The sequence below is a fragment of the Diabrotica undecimpunctata genome, chromosome 6 (assembly GCF_040954645.1).
Source record: "Diabrotica undecimpunctata isolate CICGRU chromosome 6, icDiaUnde3, whole genome shotgun sequence".
NCBI classification, from domain to species: Eukaryota; Metazoa; Arthropoda; class Insecta; order Coleoptera; family Chrysomelidae; genus Diabrotica; species Diabrotica undecimpunctata.
The window spans coordinates 95,927,736-95,945,635 of record NC_092808.1 but is presented as its reverse complement, the minus strand read 5'-3'; the positions used below and the strand labels follow the sequence as shown (position 1 = coordinate 95,945,635).

The 17,900-nt window shown below is 30.8% G+C and overlaps 1 protein-coding gene across 1 annotated transcript in view; it reads right to left on the bottom strand.

Annotated features, from left to right (window-relative positions):
• Nucleotides 1-15,818, bottom strand: part of brun (trafficking protein particle complex subunit brun) — a 112,555-nt gene extending 96,737 nt beyond the window's left edge. The window contains exons 1-2 of the mRNA XM_072534949.1: nucleotides 14,933-15,818; nucleotides 6,297-6,873 (exon numbers count right to left, since the gene is read on the bottom strand). Of these exons, the coding sequence (XP_072391050.1) occupies nucleotides 6,297-6,873; nucleotides 14,933-15,686 (1,331 nt within the window). The 5' untranslated portion in view covers nucleotides 15,687-15,818. The remainder of the gene's footprint in view (nucleotides 1-6,296; nucleotides 6,874-14,932) is intronic.
• Between the last annotated feature and the right edge of the window lie 2,082 nt (nucleotides 15,819-17,900).

Below are 17,900 nucleotides of genomic sequence, written 5' to 3'. Positions count from 1 at the left end.
AGCGGATCTCGTTATATCCAACAACAATAATACTGTGCATACATATGAATATGTAGTTTTCTAAAACATTAACTTTCTATAGTGAAGCCATTCGGAGCAATATAAGATGCTAATAAATATTGTTTGAATGGCGTTTTTGAAAAAAAGTTGTTTACTTTTATTGTCAATGAAATACATTAAAACAAAAAAGAGTTGTTTACTTTTATTGTCAATGTTATACGTTAAAACAAAAAATCTGTATTCTGTAAATCTGTATAAAGCGTATTTTCAAGAATAACATAAACTACTTCGTCTGCAATTGGAAGAAATCTGTCATTTTTAACTGCTTTAAATTGTCCAGTATTCTATCTATCATATTTTCTTAAGATGTGAAACAGTTTTATGCTTCTTCATTTGCGTTTTTCTTTGGATAAAGTGGATAAAGGTTGGACAACCTTTAAAACACTTTCCACATCTTGTCTATTAGGACCTATATTATTAGGTGTGAATGGTCAACCCCCTACAATGACACTTGTGAATCATAAATTGTATATTTCCGACTAAGAATCATAAATTGTAAGAAGTTTATTGCGGACGGCACTTAAAAAGGGTATTTATTTATAGCTACGGTCGGGCCAAAACGTAAAAAAACACGTTTTTCAATCTTATTTTCTCTCGTTATAAGCAAATTTACCTCCCTATAGAGGGTTATAGTTCAATAGAAATTTCACGTTACATCTAATGTACCTCGTTATAAGCGAAAACTCGTAATAACCGTGTTCGTTACAGAGGGAGTATACTGTATATATTTTCTCCCAGCGTATGAAGTGAGCCATAATATATAAAAAAAAACTGCGGTTGAAGTGAGGTCCAGTATATGGACCTCACTTAGTCAATCAATGTAAGACTTTTTCGTAGACATGTACTGATAGCAAAAACTGTTTTTTTACAAAAATAAGTGGGACCTCATTTTGTATGGTCCACATCAATTTTTAGTTCAGAGATTTTCCGCATAGAGGCGCTGATTTTGGCGTATATTTTCTAACCATGTATATTCTATGCCCTGTTGAATAACTTACGATACACATAGTGAGGACCATACAACTAGCAATATCTGTTCAACCCATATTTAAAACAGTGGATCGTCGCATAAATTCAAACAGTACAAAAATGTATAATACTTTTTTTCGGTCGAATTCTTTTTAAACGCATTTATTTTTTTTCGAATCCTGAGAAAACTAATAGGTATTTTTAAAAAAATTAAAAGCAGAATAAAAGACTACATTATTGCCGAGGGCAGAAAGTCCCTTATAATAAACAAAAAGTTTATTTTGAATGATATATTTAAAATAAAATATTAGACTAAAATTTTTTTCACCCCTGTGACTTATTAAAATAGATATTATAGAAGTTCTCAGGGACTTTCGACCAAAGATAATACAGTACTATTTCATTCTGCGTTTAAATTTTTCAAAAATACTTAATAGTTTCCTCAGGATTCGAAAAAAATTAACGCATTTAAAAATAATTCGAGCGAAATTTTGCGCCTATGCTCTATGCGAAAAAGGCTTAAAATAATATACATTTTTGTAATCAGTATTTCAAAAGCTTTTAAATGAAGTGTCACATAATGTACTTTCCTATTTAAAAAAATCAAAGTTCGCGTAGTATCGCGTAAAGTTCGAAACATTGACGCTATAATATACTATGATTATTTTAAAAATCGACCTGTCTGAGCGTTTTTCTTATGTGCTAAAATTAAATAAGTTAATAAGGGGGGTAACCAAGTTGACCTTTTAATATTAACAGTCCCAAACACCAAATAATTGTAATTGCGCAGTCAAATGACCCGTCAGATATTCTGATGTATATAAATCGATTATTATCTAAGTATCTAAACTGTGTCAAACAAACCAAAACGTTTTGTGATATTTGCGACATGGTCGCAAGATGCTTTATTAATTTTGTTGACGTAAGAGCTGCTACATTTTAGCACCAGCAAGCCTAACATGTTTATATACAGCAGTTGTTCCACTAATACTGTTCGTCGATTTAGTGTTAGCAAATAAATACTCGTTTTTTTTTTGTTTAATAATTTTGTCCCTGAGGGCCAAAAGTAATTCAATATTTTTAGACATCTCTTCTGTAAATAACACAGGAACTCCCCGTCCTCGTTTTCCCTTTATCACTATTCGCTTGAAAGCTTTCGATCTTTTTACTCTTCGTCTGTTCGATAATAAATATAAGCTGTACATAACAAATTTCCTGAAGTATTCTAAATGCTTTTTCGTTACTTTGATTTTGATCCTGTTGTAATATGTTTTTCGGAAATTTTCTCCTTCAATATTTAGATATGATTTTAATAATGTCAGATCTTCAGCTAGAGATAGCTAGAATAAGCGATGGTTTGTTCCATTTTTTTTTGCTGTAGATCTTTATTTGCAAGGGTAGAGATCTCATACTGCCATTCACTTGAAATTAATTATTTCAAAACTTTTAATTTTTTCATATTTTCACTTTCTGTGCTACAACTTTTAAGTTGTATACTATAAGCTACATCAACGCATTCTTTTAATTGTGTGCCCATGTTAGCGCTCCATAACTTTCATTATCAGTATCATATTTAGCTATTATTTCAGTACATTTTACTATAGTATCAAAGTTATTCGGATCTAGTGCACCAAGCAAATTTTTTACATTTATTTTCTTCTTTATTTCGATTAGAAGAGATGCCAGTTGTTTCATTTTTCTTGATGCAACTAATAGGAACTGTTGATCTCCGTGACTTTTCAAATAACGTTCTGCAACAGCACAAATTAAATTATCGGTTTTAGCTGTGAAAGATATTGTATCTGATCTCATTTTTGAAAATACTTCTTCCCTCAAAATATCACTTTTGGAATATGTCGAAAATAAAGATTGTCCTTCTGTTTGAGCATTAATTCTTTCTGTGGTGTCTGTTGTATTATGAGGGCATTTCTTAACATGTTTATAAAGAAATTTTCTTTTATAGAAACCTATACAAAATTATCAAAGTAAATAGGATGATATTGTTGCTGGTTCTAGTTCTCCCAATAAAGGTTTTCGCACAGGTACAACACAATCATTGTTACACTTTTTAGGAAATTTCCCTTGTTTCTGAGTTTATTAAAAAGTATTTTTCTTTTTTTACTACCAACTGAACATGACAAAATTTTTTAAACTTCAATCTCGGCTTCATGATGTCTGGTAATATGTCGAGAAAATTTAAGTACTTCTGTATTGCAAAAAAAAAAATAGTCTTTTTTATTCCATAATCTTTTCTTTTTTGATGTCATTACCTGAAAAAATGGTAAACAGAAAATTTTTGTGATGAATAATAAACATTAAGCATTTTAGAAAATTGTAAAATAGTTATGCAAAAAGTTAATTGTATTGTACAGGGTGAGTCAAATTAGATGCAAAGTATGGGGATCTCGTAAACGGTAAGAGATAGAGAGAAGGTTAAATTGGGGAACAGTTGCGTAATCAAAAGCGCAATAATTTGACACTAAAAATCAAGGATATCTTAAGCCGTTTTGAAAAAATTTTGAAGTTATACTTCTATACGCGCACTCCACGTTGGAAATTTGTATGGGAGTGAATCTGTGAAACCATTACATATGTAAGATAATGAGTAAGAGAGAGACAGAAGATATATTTTCTCTCTCTTCCTCTCTCGAATATAAAAATGTTCCTTTTGTATATATAATTTAATATTATACATATTATATAAAAATATATACACATATAATATTATACATATAATAAAATATTTATTGTTTATTTATTGTAAATATATGTTATTATTTATGTGATATGTTTTGTATTATTTATTAAATGTTCATAATTATATTATTCTTTTGTATTTAAAAATATTAATCTCAATAAATCACTGTACGATCCAGAACTGTCAATTTTGAAATACATTTGTGTTATGTCCTCGGTAGTGTAGTAGTCAGTATCCCTGCCCGTCACTCGGGAGACCGGGGTTCGATTCCCAGTCGGGGAGGACTTTTTTATTAATGTTATTACATTATTGTCATTTTTAAATACTTATGGATATTGCATTTTAATTTGTATTGTATTATTATATATGGAATTATGTTGCACTGTATTGTAGTGTATTTTTTTATGTATATTATTGTCATTTTTAAATACTTATGAATATTGCAGTTTAATTTGTATTGTATTATTATATTAATAACAAAATAAACAATGAATTTTACTGCAGAGTATGTGTAAAAAAATTTTGTATTCAACTCTTTCATACATATATGAAAATAAAAATATACATGTTCATCAAAATATTGATTCAATCCTTCATTGTTAGTAAGTTGTTATTAATTCTGTTTCTCTTTCTGCTATGTCTTACCTATAAAATTACATATGTAATGATTGTGCAGATTGACTCCCAAATAAATTTGTAATGGCGAATGCGTGTATAGAAGTGTAACTTCCACAGGCAGTCCCACCGGACTGCCACACCCGTTTTTTTTATTTATTTTTGGAGTTATTAACAGACTAAGAACAAAATAAATACCACTTTTTGATTGTCGCTTTTAGTTCTCTATTAAACCGTTATAAAAATTTTTATATCGGAACCATCATCAACTTCATTTTTTCCAATAGGACTAAATTCAGTTTTCTGCAGATTTGAATTTATCTTTTTATTAGAAATTCAACGATATATAAAAATTTATTGTTAAACAACGTTTCGACGCCATAAAATCGTCTTCAGTGAAATTAAATGGAAAAATGAAAATATACAGGGTGAGACAGGTTCTTCTAGTAGGACTTTATAGTAGACCTTATTTAGCGAAAAAAAGTTTATATAAACATAGGTTGTATAATGCTTTGTTTCTGAGATACAGGGTGATAAAGTGTAAATAATTTTTTAGTTTTTTGCAAATATCTCAAAAATGGTATTCACAATTGACTTCTAATTTTACAATTATTAAAGCGGCATCCAAACTTATCTAAAACACAAATAAACCCATCTTATTATCAATCAGTGGCGTGCATCGGGGTTACTAGTTGCACAATTTTAAATAAAACTTTTGATAAATAAACATTGCTTTTCGCTTAGTTTCAATGTTCATGCTTCCACCCATCTGCCTCTTGGTAGGTTGAATATTGAATTTAAGCGACAAACTATGTTTATTTATCCTATAAACATTTTTCCTGTTTTCTGTCAGCAGTAGAATGTATTTTGAGTTAAATAAATTACATACATTTTTCTTTTTATGTCAATTAATTTAATTCAAAATAATTTTTCTTGCACACTCTGTATAAATAACCTTTGAATTGAATAACCTTTCAAATGAATTAGCACACGACCCCTATTCGCTATTTAAAAATAAGGGGTGGGGGAAGTGGAACGGTGGGGTTTGACAAATGACAGATGTATGTACTGTAAAAATGTGTCCGTCTTAGATCAAAAATCGACCTGTTTCGTTATTTCCTTAAAATATAATAAATACTGCCAAATATTGAGGTGGACTGTTTTCCTTGGCCCACATTGTACCACATAATAATTCAATATAAATTTCACATATCTGAACTATCACTGTATCCTCCATTTTGAATATTATTTTTCTCAACTAACGCCATTTTCAAAATTCTTGCTTTCCTATCCATCTTTAATGTAAATTATTGAAAAATATAAAACTATTTCTTTACTCTAGTCTCCGTCAAGTCTACCGTGATTTAATGCTTAGGTACTAAAATGTTATAAAATTAACAAACAGTACGAGCAAGAACAAAGCATCCACATCCTTCTTATAACTACAAGTGGCTGAAGCATCGAAACAATAATTCTTACTGTGTTATACAGAAAAAGGCGGTAGAAACCACCAATCTCATATTTGTCGACAACACTGTATGGTCCTCACTTGATGAGCTGTAAGAAAAAATACACGTAAAGTTGTCCTCACTTTGTGTGCATAACTAAAAAATATATACAGTCTCACTTTAACAGCTGCGTATAATGCCTCACTTGGGTGGCAATATACTTGAACAGTAGGGGACACATATACGTAATTTTTTTGTGTATATTAGTCACTTTTTAATTGCTATTTACTTGTCAAGGTCACTATGAAGAGTTGAAAAGATTATGTCTATGTTTTCTACTGGTCCTCACTAAGTGCGCGTATTGTCAGGACTTCACTTTGATATCTGTGCATAATTTTATATATATATATATATATATAAATATATATATATATATATATATATATATATATATATATATATATATATATATATATATATCAAACAGAAAATAATATTAAACTCACCTCGTAGCAGCTAATCTCAAACAAAATGCAGCCTTTCTTCCAAATCCAATCTGTGAATATAAGTCTGCTAAAGTTTCAAACCTTTGAATCTTTTCCATTTCAGACAATTGTAAGTTAATATATACAACATTCTGCAAAAAGCTGGCAGCTTGTAGGGCATGATTTTGCTCTACAGTAATCCTAGCTGCTTTAAAGCTTGCTTCTGTTTCAATAATACCTGCATTCTGGTATTTGCTGTAATGTATAATAGCTTCTCTATATCTTTTGGATATATCTTCAGGTGCTAAAGTGTTGGTAATCAATTTTTTGACATTCAAAGCAATAGCAGGAGGAGTCTGACTGGATTTACGAGGAGAACCTTCCTGTAAACTAGCATTTCTATGAAGCGGAATATTTCTTTGCATGTCTGGATAAAGCACCAATGCTGAAGCTGCAGAAAGTCCTTCATAAGCTGCTCCTAGCCAAAGCCAATCGTTTATAGACTTTAAAATATCTGCTGCCTGAGAATAATATGACAGGCTGTCAGTTAAAAGGCCAGTTTGTAAGCACAGATCTCCTAAATGTTTTGTCATTCTTCCTAAAAAGTCATAAGATAAAAATAAAGTCAATAACCAATTAAGATCATCACCATACTCTTAAAACTACAGCCATAATTCCAGATTTTAATATTATTTTTACAACTTCACTCTCCAATGAATCATATATGATTCCAAGAACCTAAATGCGTGCCAATCCTAATACCATGAGTCCATGAATCAAATGTTACTCAAGTATAGATGTTATTAATAATAAAATAGTGTCAGATGTACACTATTACTGTACTTGGATATTACTGTACTTGGAAAAAATAAAGTTTTTATATAAAAATATATTTATTTAATCATCAAATATTATCATGGAGTGTGGGCTTTCACAAACTGGTATTTTGTACATTAGTCATGTCTGGAATTGTCTGGAATGGAGCTAACATTCATTGTTCACTCATCAGTGAAAGATCACAAATTTATGTCCACTGCAGCTGCACATAAAACATCAGGAAGAAACCATTCCAGACCAATTGGATCAGTATGTGAACCCAATACAAGGTACCATTATGTCAATACAATGCTCCAGTTCAATGGTAATGTATATTGGTTCTGGCAAACTGTAAAGAATATTAATTTTTCATTTCTGTGTTATCTCCCAATTTAATACCCTTGATGACAATGTTATCCCCTCCTTGTTTTCTACTAGTTTTCATTGACCTCAGAACTTATTTGATTTTTTCTCTAATATTTTTTCTTCAGAAAACATACCAGAAGGTTATAGCATGTTTTGATTCCTAGTGTGTTGTTTACTGAAATATAGTTGACCATAAAACTTCCCAATAATGTGTTGTCGAAAACTACAGACTTTTGGGCTGAGACCATGCTCTACATGTATAACATTTTGCTTCAATTTTTACCTCACTACATGTCTTTTAATAATTGTAACAGTACTCATAGAATTTCCAGGTCAGGCGACAAAGAGTCTGAGTAAATTTGTGCTGTAAAACCTAAAGGGTTATGGTACTGTTTACATTTTTAGGGATTTTTGGTGGCAGCAATTGCAACATAAAGTGAGAAGTATAATATATAACAATTATTAGTTTCAGTTACATTTAAAAAATTCTGGTCTTTTGATATTTATGCTTGACATTTACGCTTATGATATTTATTATATAGTCTGACACCCCTGCTATTTTGAGCTTTGTTTGTATGTGATACCAATTTGCAGAATTGAAGGCATTCTTCACATCGAACATCATGAGAATGGCCCATCTTTTTCTCAATGCCAGTATTTCGTTCTGTGAAACTTAATTGACAGCTTATCTAAGCCTATCTTCATCAGGACCAACTGTGAAAATTGTCCTGATATTATATTAAATTAATAATATTTATACTATTATTAATTTAATGTATATAATTTAATATATGATATATTCCCTATAATGAATAGGGAATTACAAGAGCTTTAAAACAATATCTTAAATATTTTATGCATGCCCATATGGCAAATTAAATTAAAGAATTGATGATGATATCAGGAAAATCATTGTCAAAGAAGTGTGCAACATAATTGCAATGCAATTACATAAACCCATTCATTTGTTTACCTTATTGCACATATTAGGTGAAAAACTTAGCCCATATAAGACCAACTAGTACATCCATAAGAAAGTTAAGTTCCATAAGAGGCATTGTAAATTCTTAAAAATGTGATAAAACACAAGACTGGTATATACATACCTATATATATATATATATATATATATATATATATATATATATATATATATATATATATATATATATATACATCCCGCTATCCTTTTAAACTCTTTTCACGTTGCAGTAATTTAGCATCACCAAGAATTGCTATCATTTTCTATTTATAAATTGTGTATGTTCGTTTAGTGCACCTTTGTAGGCTTGGCACTGTTGTCGGTTTTTCAATATTCCGATTTTTTTTATATATTTAATTTTTTACGTCATACCTACGTTTTAACATCGAGCGGTAAAATCACTGTATTTGGCATCATTTTAGAGCCAATAGATGTTGCCGGTATTAATCCTTAAAATAATATTTTAGATACCTAAATATCGATCGCTTTGGGTTCAAGTTCAAAGAACGACATTGAAACTACCTGCTCACAAGTTGCAGTCTCAACGGGTTTTTTCTTCGTTTAGATTTCAAATTTCAATTTACAACCTGTTTAGTCGAAGCTATCGATGAATAGTTTGAGATAAATATTATGGTTTTATGGGATTGAGGCCTTAATTATTGGTTGTGATCCTGTTAATGTTTGAAATTTTGATTTCCATTCCGGAAATCGTTCTCAAAAAACGTTTTTTTGTACAAAATGTGTATACACATGTTTACATAATTTGTACAATAAACAAAGTTATTGTAAAATAATAGTGGAAATCAAAACGTTAAATATTAGTTAATTAAAAATGTAATTTTCATCTCAATAACGACCAATAATTGTGGCTTAATCACATAAAAAAATAATATTTGACTTTGACCATGCCATAAGAAAGTAGTTCACGGAACCTCGCTAAATAGTTTAAAAAAATCTTATACAGAAATTTAAATTCTAAATAGTATGAGGGGTAGCTGACGAAAAATTCGTAAAGACGTACACTTGATTTTGCTTTGTTTTTTTAAACAATCTTAAAAGGCAAAAAAAAATTTTTTGCTTATAAAACGTTTTGTATACATTCTAAAGAAAAATAATTCAAATAAAAGTTGTAGACCATAAAAAGTTTTTTATGTAGAGAAATACCAAATTTAAATACATAAATAATTGATATAATTTCAAAAAACCGTAAACTTTAAGATATTATGTTTGTAGTAATTTATAAATGTTAATAACTTTGTTTTTTGCCTAACGACAGGTAATATAGCTACTTGAAATTATGGCAATTGATCAGTTATTAAAGTGTGCTAAATATCAAGCAGATCAAAAAATATTTTACAATTTATTCAATTTGTTTATGACAGAAACCGATTATTTAAACAACCGTACTTGTCCAAACAGTATGACTCTACAAGTATTTTGTAACTTGCAATCGATTCTTTGCGCTTTCAGTTTTAGGGTATATTAAAAAAACTTAAACATATTATTAAATTTTTTATTAAAAACAGTTTGAATAGGGGACTTTTTAGTTTTTAGACCACTTCACGTTTTTTCAGTTTCTTTGACAAGTGAGGATTGTCTATTCACTTATTTCTTAATATGGGCTATGAGCAATTATCTAGTCAAGTCAACACTATTATAGAAGTTACCCATACTTTTCCATTACTCATTCAGACGGTTCATCTTAATTGTCCCCATATGGAACATAAGTCCGAGAAAAGTCTTAAATTCTGTTTGTGTTGTCTCTTTCCAAAACGCACTCCTCGATTTTTCTGAACGACTTTGTGCAAATATTTCGTCAGAGTCAATCAGAGTCACTTCCATCATTCATTTAATCTACATCGTCCTCGACAGATGCTTCTAACAATGATTGTAATTCAGCAGTGGTCAATCTACGTTTATGTTCACATCTAGCTTTTTTAGATGTCGAAGGCATATTATTTACATCCATCTTTTTATAAATACTATAACTCACTTTTACGGAGGTAATTAACAATAAAAACGTTCTACTAGAAACTATCAACTTACGACTTCCAATACTATAGGCCACTTGAGGCCCAATACGTTTTTACTCAATAATAGTTCCTGTATAAGAAAAATTATTTTTTAATGTGTTTCAATGAAGCACACTAGACATATTGCAGTATTGCCATCACATTCTTCACAGTATGTTTTAACTTTCTACTAGTCATGCTTCTTCTTAAAAGTTTGTAACATCTTGTACACTTTCTTCTCTTTGTATTATCTACATCGCTTTGCCTTAGATGGTATTTTTGGGTGTAACTGGTCGTGAGGGTTACATTTCTTTAATTGCAAATGCTTCCGCGAACTCCAGTCTGAACATAAGGATAGGTTGTCGCTTTTTTTACGTTTTCTATTATTTAGCAACTTAGCATTGACTACTACGGTATTAAATGCGGCATTAAATATTAATTCCACTGCCACTTTCCGGTATCACTTCAGAATTTTGCGTATTGGGCTTTGGTAAGAAGCCACTTGATCACTAAAATCAACACTCTTTTTCACCAAGTTATAATCGAGAATAGTTTGTGGTTTTAGTACTTGTGTATAATTTTTCTTTTCATTTGATTAAAACAAGATACAACTATTATGTTTAAATGTTGTAAGGATTAAAGCTGGTCTTTTGTCGACCCATTTTATCACTTGTAAAATCAATTATGGGGTCAAGTTTCATCGTGAGTAGCTGGTTGCAACTTTTTTAATCGAGATTTTGGTTTTACATGTTTTTATAGTAAAACATCTGCACATGAATAATTCGTTTCTTGAACAATGATTTCAATTCAACGACCAATATTCTAAAATAAGGTGTTATTACGTCGTCCGGAATATTATAAACTGGTTCTCTTTCACAAAGCATTGGAAATATGGTTTACATTCTATATTTAGAAAAATCTGTTACTGCAACTCTTGTTCGACTAAACTAAACTAAATTAATACACAAAACAAATTAATCTATTTTTTTTATAGAAATGCAGATTCCTGTTGAATTTTTATCAGTGCGGCATGAGTCACTGGTGTCTCGTATATCCGGACCTCTTATCGCATTACAAACATAATTCTCAATTAGCAGTGCGGTACAAGATACATTTAGGTCGTATAATCTTAAAGCCGTAATAAGACCATAAGACCGTATGTTATAAATAAATATATTCCTATAAGAATTATCTTGAAAGATGAAAAAATACAATAAAAAAGTGCAATATTAAGTGTTATTTAAAAAATAATAAGTCATTCACGGGCGTACAGTTAAAAACAAAAGTTTTCAGTGTTCTATTGCTTGATTATTATTATCTGGTATTCTGAAAATGTTGACATTTTTTCCTGGTCTGATCTTCCTCAACTAACGTCATCTTTCTTATTTGGTGGGTTGTATTGTTCAGGTCTCTTTAAGTGTTTTTGTTGCTATCTATAGTGAATGATTTTCTTTAGACAATGTACTAATGTAGTGTTCAAATGTGGAATTGCGTGCATCATGTTTTCGACTATTAGTTGTATAATATAATTCTGAGTGTTATTTGTGTTTTCTTGATTTGGAATTGTTAATCGTGTAGCTCTATATGAAATAGTAGAAGATGAAAACGACAGCATATTCATCGATAAAAAAAGGAAACGCGATAAAGATATCTGAAACAACTGTTTTATGTTTTACCAAAACAGATGAACAGAGCACTATAAAGAGGAAGTAGAATTAGCTATGAAACAGCTTGAATGGGGAAAAGAAGTAAGCTTAGACCAAATACCAGCAGGAATTATTCAACTGAGGAAAAAAATTAAATGGATATTTTACGCTAATATTTCACGTTCTGCGACGCATTCCACGTTTGACACACTGTCTTGTTTAGTTTTCTGTCATTCTATTTGTTAAATCCTATCTCATTCTCATCACAGCGTCAAGGAGCAGTAAATGTGTGCACTGAACGGGAGGCATATGTCTAACAGTGAACCTTGGAGATTTTTCGAGTTTATCATATCTTCTTCTTTAAGTGCCTCTCCTATCGGAGATTGGATATCATTAGGGCGATTCTAATTTTATTTACTGCTGTTTTGAATAATTCGTTAGTGGTACAGCCAAACCACTCTCTTAAATTTCTCATCCAGGACATTCTTATACGGCCTGGATTTCTGCGTCCTTGGATTTTTCCTTGCATTATATTTTGTAGGCATGTGTACTTTTGTCCTCTCATCAGGTGGCCAAACTATTCAAGTTTTCTCTTTTTTATATTCAGTATAACTTTTGGATCGTTATTTATTCTGCGTATTACCTCTTCATTTGTAATTTTATCCACCCAACTTATTTTTAGTATACGGCGGTAGCACCACATCTCAAAGCTTTCAAGATTTTTAACATTCTTCTGTTTAAGAGCCCATGCCTCAACAACCGTAAAGCAAAGTACTGAATACATACTAAGTAGTTAACTAAAAGTGGACGTATGCAAAGATATGCATGACGTAATCGTATGGTATTCGCTAATAATCCTGTCACGTAATATGTCACACACTTCTGTGCGTTAATTCGTTTTATTGCTGCCAGTTTAAGGTGTTATTACATGCCGCCATGTTTAATTTTTCTCCACCATCGTATTATCTCTGTTAAATCCTATCATTTTAGGCTCCATATATCCTGATTAGACCTATAGGAGATACGCAACTAAGGCTCTTTTGACATAACATATATAGGAGCAAAGATATATACCTAAGGTCCTTTTGACGTGTTGATGTATTTGTTTTCTACGTCGTAGTATTCTATTGGTTAAATTGTACCATTTGAGGTACTGTACGTCACGATTGGACTAATAGGATCAAAGATACATAACTAAGGCCCTTTTGCCAGGCTACTCTATTTAATTTTTATATCTCATTGTATTCTATTAGTTAAATTCTATCATTTGGGGTACGAAACGTCACGATTGGACTAATAGGACCGCAGATACATAACTAAGGCCCTTTTGACAAGCTGATGTATTTTATTTTTCTATGTTATTGTAATCGATTGGTTAAATCCTATCATTTGAGGTACTGTACGTCACGATTGGGCCACTAAAAACGAAGATACGTAACTAAGGCCCTTTTGACGTGATGCTGTATTTGATTTCTATGTCATTGTATTCTATTGGTTAAGTGCTATCATTTGAGGTATCGTACGTCACGATTGGACTAATAGGACCGAAGATACATAACTAAGGCCATTTTGACATGCTACTCCATTTAATTTTTATACCTCATTGTATTTTATTTGTCAAATCCTTTCATTTGAGGTACTGCACATCATGATTGGACTAATAGAACTAAAGATATACAACTAAGGCCCTTTTGACATTGTTCTGCATTTGATTTTTCTATCCCATTGTATTATTTATGTTAAATCCTATCATTAGAGGTACTATACGTCACGATTGGACTAATAGGACCGAAGATACGTGACTACGGCCCTTTGGACATGTTGCTGTATTTCATTTTTTTATTTCATTGTTTTCAATTGGTTAAATCCTGTCATTTGAGATACTGTACGTCACGATTGGACTTATAGAAACGAAGATATACAATTAAGGCCTTTTTGACATGCTGCTATATTTGATTTTTCTGTCTTATTGTATTTTATTGGTTAAATCCTATCATTTGAGGGGCTGTACGTCGCGACTGGACGATTTGGAGTGAAGATACAATAGGTAGTTGCAATATATCATAACCCGTTCCTTTTAACCAAACATGATTCCAAAATGATTTGTGGATGAAAAAAATATATATATATTCTTAAATTTACTATTTCGTTGTGGGCAATATTATATTCAACAGCGATGCCAAATTTCTGATGCTAAAATGATTGATAATGAAAGTGGGATATACATTTTCATGTATATAATGGCAGCGAGTAAACGGTAAAACCCTGAACTAAATATATATAATATTTTCACTGTACCATCATTTTAGACTCAAACATTTTCTGGAATAAACTTATATAACTCAGTAAGGGATAAAAAGAGAAAGCGGATATTTTAAAATACCAACACGGTATCAAAACTCTAATCAATGAGATGGTTAAAATTCTTGTAACAAGTACAGGAAAACAGTTATTGAGGTCTTGTAAAGTAGCGTCGATATACAGATGCTACTTTGCAAGACAATGCTAAATTGATGGGAAAAGCATAATGTATCGATGCGAAAATGATAGTAGGATGTATATATATATATATATATATATATATATATATATATATATATATATATATATATATATATATATGAGAAGGTAAAAATAATGCAGTTAAAACTCTAAATGTCTGACTTAACACCTGTGATTATTTATAATTAATCCACCTTTAGACAAGAAAGCTTAAATTTATAATACATCCGTATTTTGGTTAAAACTGTAAATTTGCATAATCAATATACTCATCAGTAAGTTAGAATGTATTCTGTATTATTTTAGGTATTAAATATTAATTAAAAGTCTTACCTGTACATCGTTTTTTATTATTTCTTGATTCCATGTCCAAACCAACAAAATCCTTTTTTTCAAAGGGTGCTAGAAGCAGAGAAACTCTTTCTAATTTTTCTCTTGATCTATCAACTCGCTTTGAATCGAGAACCCAAAAAAGGGAGTTTATAAATTCATTTAACTGGTTTTCTAGATCAGCACAAGGGGAGGATACATCATAAAATAAGGCTCTAGCCTTAAAATTACTGGGAGTAGTAAATTTCTGTAGTGGAGATTCCACTGAATTTTCACTATCCCCTGAGCTACTAGATGTAGGATTATCTTCTGCGGGAGATTCAGCATCTTGCGTTACTCCGAATAAGATACATCTTGAATCAAATAAGGTTGAATTATATTTAACTTTAAGACTTTCATGTACTCTACATATTTCATTTAACTCTTGTTGGGAGTCATATTTTCCCAAAGTTATCAATCCCAATAAACGTCTATGCGTTTGAAAATCTCCCCAATCATTATTTTCTACAGGATGTTCCTTAATATACCTTAGTAAAATATTCCTAACTGCTCCTGTAGAATCAGTAATTTTAACACATGTTAGTTTACTAATACGTTCATAAAACTTGGTAAAAATTTTAGGCTTTAACTGGTTTCCTATCTGTTTGACCAAAATTAATAGGGCTGCATGATCATGGGAATATTGTTCATAATCGGGATGAGACATATTTGGCTCACTTATACTACTTGATAAAATATAACTTACAGATGAACGCATTTGAGTGCTATGTATACACAACTGTTCCTTTTAACATGACTAAAAAGCAAACTATTAAAAACTTTGAAATTCACATACACCGCGTTTTTAAGTGTAAAATATTTTGACAAAAAAGTGTTAACAAAAACACACCAAGTCATACAAAACATATGAATATGAAATTGACACTGACAGATTCTAAGATTCTATACAAACCACAGAATACTCAATCCCTGGAGTATTCTGTGATACAAAGGAATACAGAATACACAGTAATGTAAGTAAACTCTGATATAAGTCAACCGACCGAATCAACAAATTCAACAAATTGTCATGGGCGCGTTCAGCAGGCGGTGCTGCTCCACAACTGTTGAGTAAATGTCTGCAAAATGAAACCGCTACCGCTCCGCTACTTCCGGAGCGGCCTGTCAAATTTGGTAGCGTAAAAATGTATCGCTACCTCCATCCAACATGTTGAGAGAAATGTCATTCATGACATTTCTGTACTAAAATTGAGGGTTAGGTGTTTGTTTGTTTTGCTTTTACGTTTTTACTTCCAGCCATATATTACTTTATTATATGGAATATGGACATATCCATTGAATTTATTTAACTTGTTTAGAGGTATTTCTTGATTGGATTTCTAATTCCTTTCCAGCTGTTTCCTAATAACAAAAAGGTGATCCATTATTTATCTTTACAATTTAATGACTGTTTGGTTCCATTCCTTCATGTTTTGTTCATACTTTCTTTTCACTTCATATATTAGCTATTAAAAATGTTTACGTCGAAATTGATCATTACTTATAGTTAATGTTATCTAAAAAGAAAACTCTGAAAACTTTTGTTTTCTACATCTCTATAACTTTTATTATAATTTCTTCCCACTACAGCTATTTCAGCATTTTGTCTTTCTCAATTGACAAACAAATGTCTGTTTTACACTTTATAGTCTCTGAACAAATAAAGGAGGGGAAAGCTGTATGTCTCAAATTGGTCATTCAGAATTATATCTGTATATTTTAATACATCTCACTGCCATGAGAAGCATAATGTGATACACGGGTAATACGATTTTACAGCCGCGAGAATCAAATATCGAATACACACGCATTTGTAATGCTCACACATCACAAATTATGAAAGCTCTGAGAAGCAATTGTGGTCTCATATCAAAGTATCATTAATGCAGTTTAAACGTAGACGACTGTAAGCAACAGAAACTATATTTGGCCTCTGAAATATGTGAACCAATGTTTGATTCTCACAGCCTGAAAAGTGGGTTACTGATAAAAACTACTTAAGTCAACTATTATATATTTATTTTTTAACGAAAACTAATATTTAAATACATTGTTATTTTAATAAGAAATTAACAAAAACTTTATATATTAAAAAAATATTGTTTTCATTACACTATTTAGTTTCTCTTGTTTTTTTTTAACTCATTTTCACAGTATAAAGAATTGCACAGAGTACACAGTGAAATCAACAAACACCTACGGGCTAACAGTTAGAAATAAATAATATTCATTTAGAGCAAAATTGTATTTTTCTGTAAAATGGCCTATATTGTGGAAATGGACATATAATTGTAATAAACGATATTACATTGATAAACACGGTCGCATGAATCATATGGACTTGTTTTTGTGTGAATCGGCATTTGATGCACACTGCTGTAATATACGATATCAGTCAACAAGGCTGCGTGAATCATATAGTGATTCTCACCTCTAACACAAATTAAGGTTTTTTTTTAAAGAAATGTGTAGATATATACTTAGATTTTAATTTTGTGTGTATATAGAGTTAAAAAGATATACAGCCAGAAGGGTCCTTTTTTTTCACTATGGTGCAGTGTGAGGGTTCATAAATTTCTTAATATAAGGATTTGAAATTGTTCACTAAATGAATTATTATGATATAAAAGGTGAAGTGTGCATGTAGACTCTGTTTTTTGTTGTTGAAAGCTCTTTTGTGTTCTGAAATACATTTGTTTAAGGTTCTACCAGTTTAACAGATGTAATATTGTATGTTGGGTTTTTGATTAAGTTTGTTATACCCCACTGTATAAATGTTTTTTATGTTGGCTCTGGTGCTTATTATATTTGCTTAAGTAATTGTTTGTTCTGAAAGCTGGTGTTATTCCTCTCTGTTTCTGGTTTTTTAGTTCTGTTGTTATCATGCCTATAGATGTAATTATTGTTTCAATTCGTTGATGGTTTTATTACT